We start from the raw sequence: 13,159 nt of genomic DNA on the forward strand, positions 1-13,159 counted from the left end.
TAGGTGTTCTGTTGGCGTTCCTCCAAGCGTCGTTGCGTTTGAGCGGTCCGTTAGCATCCTAACTAACGGGGCGTTAGCCACTCTAGTGTCTCGCACGCGCGCTTCTCCTTGTCTATAACTGACTACGAGGACGCTTCAGTTGCACTAAATTACTGATTTATATTTATATTAAATCTTTAAGGGTTTGTTTGAAATTGATATTTCTTTTATTCTTTTAGCTTTAATTGATTTTTTAAAATACACAAAATATTAAAATAAATATGAAAATTATTTTACCAAATTGTTTTTATATTTTTAGGGTTGAATAATTGTTTTAAATGAAATGAATACAACAATTTATTTCAAATTATTTATTTTTATCTCTTTATTTTTTTAAATTACTTTAAGATAAAATGAGTATAACATTTATTCCAAATAATTTTATTTTATTATTTTGACCATTTTTTTTAATTAATTAGTTTTAATTATTATAATAATTATAAATGATTTTTGTAATGAGATTAATTATTTTGATTTTATTTATTTAAAAATATATCAAAATAATTTTTTTAATATTATAAATTGGAAATAATTTTAAGGATTACAGTTATAAAAAAAAAATTAAATATTTATAATAAAACAATTAAATAATAGAAAAAATTAGACAATAAAAAAATACATAAATGAATTATATACAAATTAAATTATTTACTTATTTAATTAGTTCTTTTATATTTTAATTAAAATTATATATTAATAAAAACTAATATATTTATGTAAATTATTTTTTTTAGTTTATATAATTTATTAATATTTAAATTAAGTTAATAAAAAAATCAAATTATTTTAAATAAAAACATAAATTTATAAATATATAATTAAGGAGTGAGTTATATATTAACCGTTTATTAAAATATATATATATATATATTTAATAATATATATATATATATATATTTAATAATATATCAAAATATTATTATAAATATAAAAATAAATAAACTGAATTTTTAAGTTTAATCAAATATAGTTAACCATTAAAATAAATTAAATATTATTAGATACATACAAATTTGAATAAGTTAAAACGAATAATCAAACTAATAATAAGTTTAAATAATATATTTTCAAAATAAATTTTGTATTTTAATTTTTTATTTTTAATTATAAATGTACGGTATAAAAAAATTTATATTAAATAATTTCTTAATATAATAAATGAATTGATAAGTACTCTCTATATTGTCAATGACATAATTTTAACATCTTAATAAATAAATTTTATTTATAAAATTACAAATAATTTAATATATTTAAAAATTATATTTAAATCACACAAATCATTATTAAAATACTAAATATCTTTACTCATATTTTTATAATATATTAAATATATTAAGAATAATTTGGTAAAAATATCCCAATAAAGTCCAACAAAAACAAGTTTATAGTAGCCACAAAATAGTAAGAAGAAAAAACTAATTTTCTCTTTGTACAATCCTAGGACGTTAGAGATTCTTTTGGTTTTTTAAAAAATAATTTAATTAATATAAAAAATAAACTATTTTAGAAATAGTAAGATTAATTACTAGAATATATTTCTATATTTTAAATTAAAATTAAAATTTAATTGTTATAATAATGTAATATAAAAAAAAATTAAATAACACATGAAATTTGTTTGTTGAGATAAAAAAAATTATTTTAGTATTTAATTAATTAAATTAATGTACATATTATTTTGTATTTAAATTTTATAAAAATATTTTAATAAATAAACCAAGTGATTGGATATAATTGAAAAGAAATATAAAGTAATATATGATCTAGTTCTATTTAGGTTTATGATTATAAAGAGCTTGTTGATATCAGAGTTATTTAAATAATTTTAGAGGCAAAAAAAATAATTATGCTAAATAACTTTTAAGACATAATTTTTATATTTTTATTTTTTTATTATTTTTTGTGATAAAAATACGTAAAAGTATTTGATATATATTATATATATATATAATAAAAAAATAATAATTTAAAACATAAATTATTTTAATATTTTGATTAATGAATTTAGGGAGGTAATAAATGAGAGGGAGTGAAATGATGTTTGATTTTATTTGGGTTACTAAAATAACTCAAATCGTGATAGTTTATTTAAAAATAGTAAATAAAGTTTTTAATAAAAAGATTTTAAAAAAATAAATTTATAATAATAAAATAAATTTTATTTTATTTTTCTAAAATAACAAAAAAAATTTATATTTTAGTTAATAAATTAATTAATGTCATTAATAAGAAAATATTAAAATAGTATTTTGATTATGGTTAAATTTAAAAAATATATCACCAAAACAAAACCAGCTCTAAATATTTTGAATAAAACTCTAAAAAAAAAAAAAACTAAAATAAAACTACCTAACAAGCTTAACAATTTTATTATCAAATAGCTTCAAATAGAACTTTATTTTTTTCTTTAAACCCAACCCAAATCAATTTTCTAATCAATTACTTCTCAATCATCACATCACTCATTTTATTAACTAAAATATCAAAATACCCTCTATTTTAAATTATTATTTATTATTTTATTTATATATATCAATACACTTTAAGTTTTTTACCAAAAATAATCATCACCTCCTCAAAATCATTACCAATTATTATTTTTTTCTCCCTTTAAGTTTTTAAAAAAAAAAACCAATACTTAACAAAGAAGATAAATTTTCAAATAAATCAAAATAACATCATCATCTTTAAAATAGAAAAAGACTCCACCTGAGCTTGACGGTACGAACCCATAGGAGGGAATCTATAGGGGTAGGGGACCATAGAACCTACTGATTTTCAGTTTGTCAACTTATATCTTTTCAGTGTTTCTTTTATTGCTATTTCATTATTTCAATCAAAAATTACCTATTTAGGTAATAAAACATTAAATGTTTAAATTTGGTTTGATTATTTAATGCACAAAAATTAAATTGTCTTATAAATTATTTTATATAATTCTAAAATAATCTAAACTAAATACAAGAAACAAAGTGACAAAAATCTGCTCATGAACCATCCGTAACTTCTAAACAGACCATTAAAATAACACTTTATTGTCAGTCAGGTCTCTCACGTGATCATGACAATGATTCCTTGTTCTGTCTGGGTTAAAAATAATGGGTTATTCAGAATATTTTGGATTTGAAAAATAATATAATTTTAATTTATAATTTGATTGATAAAAAAAATATTCAAAATGTTCAATTGGGCCTTGTTTTGAGAAAAGGGTTTTTTTGATTTTGTCTTCCAAAAAAATCCTTGATAAAAAGTAGGAAAAAATTGGTTTTTAAAATTTAAAAACTAATTTGTCTTTTGAATTTAGAAGATGCGGTGTAGGTGAGAGAATGATAGTTTAGAGAAAATATAAAATTAAAAGGTAATTTTGGTATTTAAATAATAAAATTATTTAATTTGGTGGTTGATAAGATGTTTGGGTTTTAAGATAAAAACTGAATTTTATCCCAAAAACCCTTCATCAAACGAAACCTTGTCTGTTGTTAAAAAGAGAAAAAAATAATATATATGAATAAATAAAAATTAATAATTTAAAATAAAAAATATTTTAATTAATAAAATGAGTAATGTGATTATTAATAAGTGATTAATTAAAACATTAATTTTGGTTGAAATTTTTTAAAATCACGACTTTAATGAAAATCAACCAAAACAATAAAAACAAAAAAAGTCCCGTTCTCCATCATTTTTACTCTAAGAGCTCTTTTGATATCTAGGGGGCGTTTTATCCGGTTTTAAAAAAATTATATTTCTATCCTATCATAACTATCTAATTAACTCATTTTATCAACTAAAATATTAAAATACTCATAATTTATTTTTATTAAATTTAAATTTAGAATACAAAAGGACAAAAACAAAGTTTTTTTTGGACAAAACCAAAAAATAAACCTCAAATAACCAAAGATCAAACAAGCTCCAAGTTTCCTTATTAATCCAAATACATTCTACAAATTTATTCAATGTTTTCAAAAGGATATTTCAATTCCTAGTAAAATGGCTTTCAAAGAATTTAATTAGTATGATGGCAGAAAAGAGATAATAGCAAATCAAAATCTCACCCGGATCAAAAATGTGTACATTAAGGAGATCCAGTTTTCACTTCATCCAATGGTGCCGATCGTGTGCAATCTGTGCAAGCTGGCCCGGCAGCTAGAGGAAAGTTGTCTGAAACACTAATCCTCATAGTTTGCTGTTTCTCTTCATTTGAGGGAATATGGACTAGGGCTTCCATCACAAGTATTTCCCAATCACTATGATTCCTCATGAACGAAAGCCATGTATCTTCTGTTTTATGATGGAAATCAATCAAACAGTTATAAGAGACATGACATAAAAGGCTATAAGTATCAAGTTCGATTACCACTTCAAACAAATTGATTTAAGGGGTCAACCTCTTTCAAGGAATAAACTATGGTCACCCAAAAAAGATATCCTAAAATTAAACTTAAAACATAATATCAAATAATCATATGCATGTGTTTTTGTTGGTTCTATTAGTACAACATTTAGTGTGTCTAATAGGAAATGAGAAAAATCATAAATAAGCACTAAACTACTCACAATCTTGATACAAAATAGGTATTTTTCGTTTCTGTACCTAGGCATTTCCAAATAGGTATACAAGTTATCGCAAAAATATCTTTCTCTTACCTCCATTTCGAACAGCTTTTAACTGGAGGACTCCAGTTCCCTGAGGTCCAGAAACAGGAAATGTGCAGGAAACAGAGTGTCTCTTGTGAGCAACTGCAAGTGAAGCATTGTACCAAGGCCCTCTCACAATTGGCTCTCCAATTGCATCTATAACTGCCTTGTTATGGGTGGCCTTCTCCATAGCTATGCTGTGAACAACAGGAAATTTAATATTACAATGATTGCATTCCAAGTGGTACATACAACATTAAAATTAGTCAACAAGGAAATAAAAGTTCTATAAATTGACCTCATTTGAAAATACATGGATCCGAAAACGTATCAAGATGAGATTATGTTTGAGCGAAAGATTCAGAAACAAAAATTATAGAGTTTCCAAAATGGGCATATTGTATATCTCATGAAAAGAGATAACAACTAAATGCATCTTTTGCAAATATATTGCAGAAATGTAACAACCAATTTACCTTAAGAGCAAGAACTCACAAGTTTGTGAATGTTCATTACCAGTTAAAAGAATGCAGATGCTGTTTTTTTCAAATCTCGATTTTACATATGCTTTACGTGTTAAATCAAGGTAAACTCTTAAATTAGTTACAATCTTAAACTCCACAATTTAAAATTTTACAATCTCATTTGATTACTTCGATTCTAGATTTTATAGAAATATAGTGAATTTATATCTACAAAATTCAAAATAAGTTATCATTTGGATAAAAAGTCGTATATAATGGACTTTGTAACTATATCTTATACACAATTTTTTATAGACAAATGTGCATCTCAATGTTAATATAGTATTGTAGATAAAACAATATACACATAATTATAATAATTATCATTAGAAGATAAACTTACGGTTTTAAGACTTATCTCAAATAGATTCCTAGTTTTTAGGAGTACATTGTTATCATAGAGAATCCATTATATATTTAAACACACATATGTGAGTAATAAACACACTTTTTCTTCTATCTTATTTTTTTCCTGCATAGTATCAAAGCTAAAGGTGTAATCTCTGATCAAATCCTTCTTGTAGACTTGTTATCTCATTAAACAACTTCGCCATATCTCAAGCCATCTTCCAAACCTTGTCAGCTGAAGTCCAATCTCATATGACACCCTCTACTACTCCATATCATGCCTCAGAATTAACGTATGTTCCTATTACTTGTTAAAAACTGAATGGATCCATTTATCTTTAATGGTCCCAATTCGTGCTAATGTTTGTATTTGAAAAGGGGAAACCGGAAGCATAATATATTATGTAGGAGATGGTGATTCCATCTAAAGAAGATCCCGACTAAAATCAATGGAAAAACGACAATCAATATTTTCATGTTATGGTTGATTAAATTCCATGGTCTTTGTGATAGGGGTAATCCGCCTTCTCTATGGAACTGTCAATGAAATCTGGAGTACAGTAATTCAGACAATTGAGCAGAGCTATTCCAGATTGAAGTTGTTATTCATAATCTACGTCAAGAGAATATATTTGTTGTAATGCAATATTTTGCACTGCAAAACAGACACTAGGAACAACTAAATCTTGTTTGTAAATGACAAGCCTTCAAGTTGTGTTGAACAAAGAAGAATCTTCAAATTCTTACATGGACTCATCAAGGAGTTGGATGAAGTAAAGAAAAAGATTATGGGGACTAAACCACTTCCTAATACTAAGGTTGTATTTCAAAAGTCAAGAAAGAAGAAATGAGGAAAAAGGGTGATATTGGAAGGAGATGATCATACCCTCAACAACATTTGTATCCTTTGGAACAAATTAACAAGGGACAACAAAACAAGTCTTGGTGTGAGCACTACAGAAAAACAGGAAACTGCATGGAAAGCCGGCAGTTGGAAGCCTACCAAGTGGAATGGAAATAATAATGTCGATGGGAATGCTGCAGCACAAAAGATGGATGTGGTTTCAATAAGGAACAATTGGCTATTTTACAAAGGCTATTTGTCTACTAACCAACCAAGCACTGGACTGGTCACACAACAAGGTATTAATCCATCAACTCTATACTGTAGTTAATAACAACAACATGAGGCTTGGACCCACCACGGGTAGCTTAGATAGTAAGAATTTGGACTAAGAGCTTACCTTTTTCTTGAGAAAAGACTAAGAGCTTACCTTTTTCTTGAGAAAAGACTAAGGGGCTTACCTTAATGAGGTCTCATATTTTATTATAGTTCAAAGCACCTAGATGAAGTGGGGTCAATGAGGTGGGTTGTTGTCTTAGCCACCCCCAGCAATTAGCCGGGATACCCACAAACTGACGGAGACAGTTTGATATCACACAGAAAAACAGGTGAATTGGATTATTGACTCAGAAGCGTGTATGATCATATGACGTTTTAATCCTAAACTTTTATATGATTACAATATTCAGAATTATAAAACCTATGAAAGAATAGTTGGAAGGATCCTTATCTCTATTCTCTAGTACTAGAAAAAGGCTCTCAAACAATATGATCCTTATTGTCCATTAATGTTTTTGCAAAGATTATAGATGCACTGATAAATTCAACTCGGAATAGGTGAAGAACATTGGCAATGTTATGATAGTTTCTGGTCTATTAAGTGGAAGCGTTATGAAGGTCATCGTGCTTGATTTTAGTGTGGATTGTTTTCCTGTTATTTCGCTAGTATAATCTAATGTTTAACTTTTTTCTAAATTACTTATAAGTTATCTTTTTATACACATGTTTTAACAAAGAAATAGTTATATGTTGCAATTTTACCTATCCCTCTACAACTTTGCTCTCGATTTTTACAATCTTGTGTGAACCATTTGTAATGCAAGGTTCCCCAGACCTGCAAAGCATGTGAGATTATAGGCTATAGTAACAGCTAGGCCACCACACCCTAAGCCCAAAAGATACATAAGAAGGAAAATATAGTCCAGTAGTCTCACACTTATAAGCCATTTTTATTTCTCGTGATTTCTCTTGCATTCCAACACAATAAATCCTTCATAACCAATAATACTTAACATCAACTTTAGATTAATCAGTTTGTTCAGATCCCTTCTACATGCACATTATCCCTTTATCTCAAAAGAGCAAAAAGTATACTAAAATTTCACATAAAACTAAAAACTTGTGTCTCTACTTAGATTTCATAATGCTCTTGAAGAACCAAAACTTCTTATTCATCACTAAAAATTTCAAAAGGTATAAAGACAAAACTAGTAGAAATATTGTAAATTTCACATAAAACTAAAAAGTAGCGTCTCAAAAGGATTGGGTAAGAATATGCACAAATGACACATCTTATCATAGAGGAAAAGAAGATGTCCAAGGATTGTGAGTAGGAACTAGGAACAAGTAATGTGGCAAAAAGGAATAGCACCTGCTACAGCCATAATAAATGACAAGGTCGTTAATGGCACTCAGAGCAACACCACCTGTAAGGCAAATCAAGGCACCTGAAATAATCCTACGACCCCATGGCTTGGCTTCTGAATTCTCACCCAATTTCGCAGAACTGCAGGGAAAGGAGAAAACAATTAAACATAATGATCTAAAAATCATAATAAGTTTGAATAGCTTTGATAAAGAAAGGACCTTGAGAGCTGCAATGATGAAGGTTTCTTCAGGAAGGAGATGAGCCTCTTCCCTAACATTATTATTCCTCCAAAGACAGTTCAAGCATAAACCCTAAATCGTGAACACATCCCAATTAGCCAATTCATTTGAAAATGTAATAATGAAAGTGAATTTGGCTAAAGAAGGAAGGTCAACCACCTTCAGCCGCTGCTGCACCTCTGGCTTTAGTTTGACTCCCTAAACCCTAACTGAGGATCAAATTCAAATGGAGTCTGAATTGAATCAATGAAGGCAAACAGATGGAGCTGATTTCGATGTTCCAATTCTTTCCGACGATACAACAAACAACCTTTGACGCCGACCACCGTCTAAGACGAACACGAACACGAGAATCTGCAGAGTGCAAGAGATCTGATCTTAAATGGTCAAAGTAGCTATTTGGGGGTACAACTTAAGCCACTTGCATCACTTGGGGTTCTGATTTCTAATTTTGCCATTTACAATTTTTAACCAAATGGATTTGGACTTAAGTTGAAAAGATAAACAAATTAAAAAAAAAAAAAATCAGATATCACATATAAAAAAAGTCTACTTAATAAAACCAGATATAGGGTTTTCTTAAAAAAAAAAAAAAAATTGAAAAATTGAAAGAAAAAAAAAAAATAGGCACATTAGAAAAAGATAAAGAAAACCAAAATTAGGTTCATTTGACTAGTTTTTGTCAATTTTTTCATTTGAACATTAAATCACCAGGGGAATTTGATGGAATGGCCTAATAAGGGGTTTAATTCTTAAAAAGGTCCACACCTGATAAATTTTGGAAAAAGGACATTTTCGTCGTCCTGCGAAATGTCCATCTTACCCCTGAAACGTCAACTTTACCGCTCAAAGACGTGAAATATCACTCTCGCGATTCATCTAAAAGGCATTTATGAACTCACGCATTTTAGATGAAACGCGAGAGTGGTAATTCGCATTAATGAAAATACGCGGTTTACAACTATCGCGTTTTATATAAAACGTGATTATTAACTCACGCGTTTTACAATAAAACGCGATAGTTGTAAACCGCGTTTTTCATCGTATATATACTTAATTTGACCTAATTTTATAAAAAAAAAAATACCCTTTCCATTCACGACTCTCGACTCTTTCTACGACCCACGACGACTTTAATCTCCAACCCCCGAAACCCTATCCCTCCCATTGACACGACCACGACCAACAGCTGAAGACCACGACAACGACCTCTCCGTTTGAAGACCCACGACTCTTTATTCTCAAATGGGTATGTTTATTTTATGTTATTTGATTTGATGATTTCTTAGTTAGTGATTATGAATACTAGGTTGGTTATAATATAGCTAGGTTATATTCTTAGTTACCGAGGAGGAGTTTGCTATTAGGTTTCATGGAAATACAATGTGCCAAGAATTGTCCACAAGTTTGCTTCAATGGACCTATTGGATGGGGGCTCATATCTATTAGATCCATTGTAGCAAACTTCTGGGAAGTTGCTGCATTGGATTTCTGAAACTCTAGCAGCAAACTCCTCCTCGATTATGCTTCATTGGATTTTCATCATCCCAACAGCAACAACATCAGTCATCATCCCAGCAGCAGCAGCATCAGCTATCATCCCATCATCAACCATCATCCCAGCAGCAACAACATCTACCATCATCCCAACAGCAACAGTCGTCCCAGCAGTAGCATCAACCATTATCCTAGCAGCAGCATCAACCATCATCCCAGCAGCAGCATCAACCATAATACTATTTTCATTTGTGGCATGACATTTCCCTAAGATAATGTTGTATACAATAATTCTATTGTATTGTTGTATAATTATATTATATGAATAATTTTATTTTTTAAGTTTACTTCAAACAGTGGCTCTTAGTTTGGTTGTATGCATTTTACAGTGTTCTTATTTTTAATGGTAAAAAGATAAACAGTGACTCACAAATATTACAATATGTGTAATATTCGTGAGTTATGCTATAATATGTGTATCATCAACTCATTATATTACAACATAACTCACAAATATTGTAATATTCGTGAGTTATGTTGTAATATGGTGTATCATCAACTCACGAATATTGTAATATTCGTGAGTTATGTTGTTATTTGGTGTATCATCAACTCACGAATATTGTAATATTCATGAATTATGTTATAATATGGTGTATCATCAACTCACGAATATTGTATTATTCGTGAGTTATGTTGTAATACGGTATATCGTCAACTTACGCAGTTTACAACATAACTCACGAATATTGTAATATTCGTGAGTTATGTTATAATATGGTGTATCATCAATATTCGTGAGTTATGTTGTAATATGGTGTATCATCAACTCACGCAGTTTACAACATAACTCACTCACGAATATTGTCACAAACCTTGATATCTCATATTGATGTAAATTGTTTCAACATAGCTATATATATATAATGATGCTTAATTTTCAAAGTGTCCGGATTGTCGGGTCGATAGTTGTGGTTAACTAGAATATATATGTGAGAATAAATGAATATTTTGATCGGATTGTGGGTTGATCCGCCCATAAACTTAAAACGGTTAAAAATAATATTAAAAACATTATATGTACGCAACCTAAAAAACGAGTACAACCCTTTAACAAACCAGACTGTTAAAACTTTATATTTTAAATTCAACACCAAATTTGATGAACGCGGGACATTTTAACAATATAAGTTTCAACTTTTTAACTAACCAATCTATATATATAATGATGATTAATTTTCAAAGTCCGGATTGTCGGATCGAGAGCTGTGGTTAATTTGGATATACACGTGAGAGTAAATGGATACTTGGGTCGGATTGTGGGTTGACCCGCCCATAAACTTAAAAAGGTTAAAAATAAAATAAAAAATACTTTATGTATGTTTTGAACTCGCAACCTAACAAGACAAATACAACACTTTAACCAACTAAGCTAATAAGACTTTATATTTTAAATTAAACACCAAATTTGATGAACGTTAGACGTTTTAACAATATAAGTTCAACTTTTTAATTAACTAATCTCTCTCTATATATAATGAGACTTAATTTTAAAAGTGTACGGATTGTCGGGTCGAGAGTTTTGGTTAATTTGGATATATTTGTGAGAGTAAATGGATACTTGGATCGGATTGTAAGTTGACCCGCCCATAAACTTAAAACGATTAAAAATGCTATATGTATGTTTCGAACTCGCACTTAAAAAAACAAGTACAACTATTTAACCAATTAGACTAATAAGATTTTATATTTTAAATTCAACACAAAATTTGATGAACGTGGAACGTTTTAACAATATAAGTTTAATTTTTAACTAACTAATCTCTCTCTATATATAATGATACTTAATTTTCAAAGTGTCCGAATTGTGGGGTCGAGAACTGTGGTTAATTTGAATATACATGTGATAGAAGTTTTAGCAATATAAGTTCAACTTTTTAACTAACTAATATATATATATATATATATATATATATATATATATATATATATATATATATATATATATATATATATATATATATATATAATAATACTTAATTTTCAAAGTGTACGGATTGCCGGGTCAAAAGCTATGGTTAATTTGTATATATATGTGAAAGTAAATGTATACTTGGGTCGGATTGTGAGTTGACTCGCCTATAAACTTTAAACGGTTAAAAATAACATTAAAAATGCTATATGTATGTTTACACTAGCAACTTTAACAATATATATATATATAATTATAGGAAAGAAAAATTTATATATTATGTATAAGATATATAAAATAATAAAAATATTAATTAGGAAAAAATAATTAGTAATTATAGACGAAAAAAAGATAAATTAGTAATAATTATAAAAAAGAATTTGAGAATTATTATATTGTATATTATTAATATTTATAAAAGAGAAATTAAGAGAGTATATATAGATAATAGTGATAGGGGAAGATAATTTGAGGGAGAGAATGATGTGTCACTGTATCATTGTTTGGAAAAATGATAAAAAGTGAAGAGAGAGAAGAGAGAATTTGAGGGAGAGAATGAGAAAGAGAATGATATGTCACTTTGAAAAAGATAAAAGGTGAGGAGACAGAGAAATTTTGTTATTTTTTTTTGGTTAATCGCCATATCAGTTTCTCCCTCAAATTCTCCTTCACAATCATTTCTCTAAATATATATATTTAGTGGAGATAAAATAATTAAAATTGATGACGCATATGATTGTGGTGAAATTATTAATTATTTTATATAAAATTAATAAAGAAAAAATATATATATATAAAATAAAATAATAAAATTATTAATTAGGAAAAACAAATTAATAATTATAAAAGGAGAGATTAATTAGTTATCATATTTATATATAGAAGTAAATAAATATTTAATATAAAATTTAAAAATTATTAAATGTATATATAATTAGAAAGAAAATAAAAACTAAAATAAAAATTAATTAAGAATAATATATTTTAGATAGGAGAGAAAAATGGAATTAAGTATTATTATATGTATATATATTATTATTATATATGATTAAAGAAAAATTTATATATTATAGATAGAATAGATATATGAGAGATAAAATAATATAAATATTAATTAAAAATAGTAATTAATAATTATAGGGAAATAAATGAGTTAGGAAAGAGAAAATAATTAAGAGTTTATATTTTTCAAAATTCATATCTATAGATTATATTTTAAGCATTATTATATATTTATAAATTATATTATATTAAATTTTTAATTTTATTAAATTAAATCAAACCCTAATACAATTCATATTCCTCAAAGCCGCCGCTCTCTTCTTATGTACTGAAAGAGTTCATATTCTCAATTATTTGCTCTCTTTCTTTGGTTTTCTGAAAATCTGAGTTCTACTAAATCCT

The 13,159-nt window shown here is 27.3% G+C and overlaps 1 protein-coding gene across 1 annotated transcript; it reads right to left on the reverse strand.

Annotated features, from left to right (window-relative positions):
• Positions 1 to 3,843: 3,843 nt before the first annotated feature.
• On the reverse strand, positions 3,844 to 8,669 carry LOC124937451. The gene is made up of 6 exons (XM_047477716.1): positions 8,446 to 8,669; positions 8,266 to 8,358; positions 8,051 to 8,185; positions 4,693 to 4,880; positions 4,090 to 4,326; positions 3,844 to 4,051 (listed from the first exon to the last, which is right to left on the reverse strand). Exons 2-5 carry the CDS (start codon positions 8,322 to 8,324, stop codon positions 4,121 to 4,123), a joined length of 588 nt encoding a protein of 195 aa, XP_047333672.1. The 5' UTR covers positions 8,325 to 8,358; positions 8,446 to 8,669; the 3' UTR covers positions 3,844 to 4,051; positions 4,090 to 4,120.
• Positions 8,670 to 13,159: the final 4,490 nt, after the last annotated feature.

Source organism: Impatiens glandulifera, chromosome 5 (assembly GCF_907164915.1).
Source record: "Impatiens glandulifera chromosome 5, dImpGla2.1, whole genome shotgun sequence".
NCBI lineage: Eukaryota > Viridiplantae > Streptophyta > Magnoliopsida > Ericales > Balsaminaceae > Impatiens > Impatiens glandulifera.

Excerpts from the sequence above, each read along its gene's own strand:
- LOC124937451 (XM_047477716.1), bottom strand. The coding sequence starts at position 8,324 with ATGTTAGGGAAGAGGCTCATCTCCTTCCTGAAGAAACCTTCATCATTG. Across the intron at positions 8,186-8,265 it reads TCATCATTGCAGCTCTCAAG|TTCTGCGAAATTGGGTGAGA; the intron begins GTCCTTTCTTTA and ends CTTTCCCTGCAG. Across the intron at positions 4,327-4,692 it reads AAAAGCTGTTCGAAATGGAG|AAGATACATGGCTTTCGTTC; the intron begins GTAAGAGAAAGA and ends ATCATAAAACAG.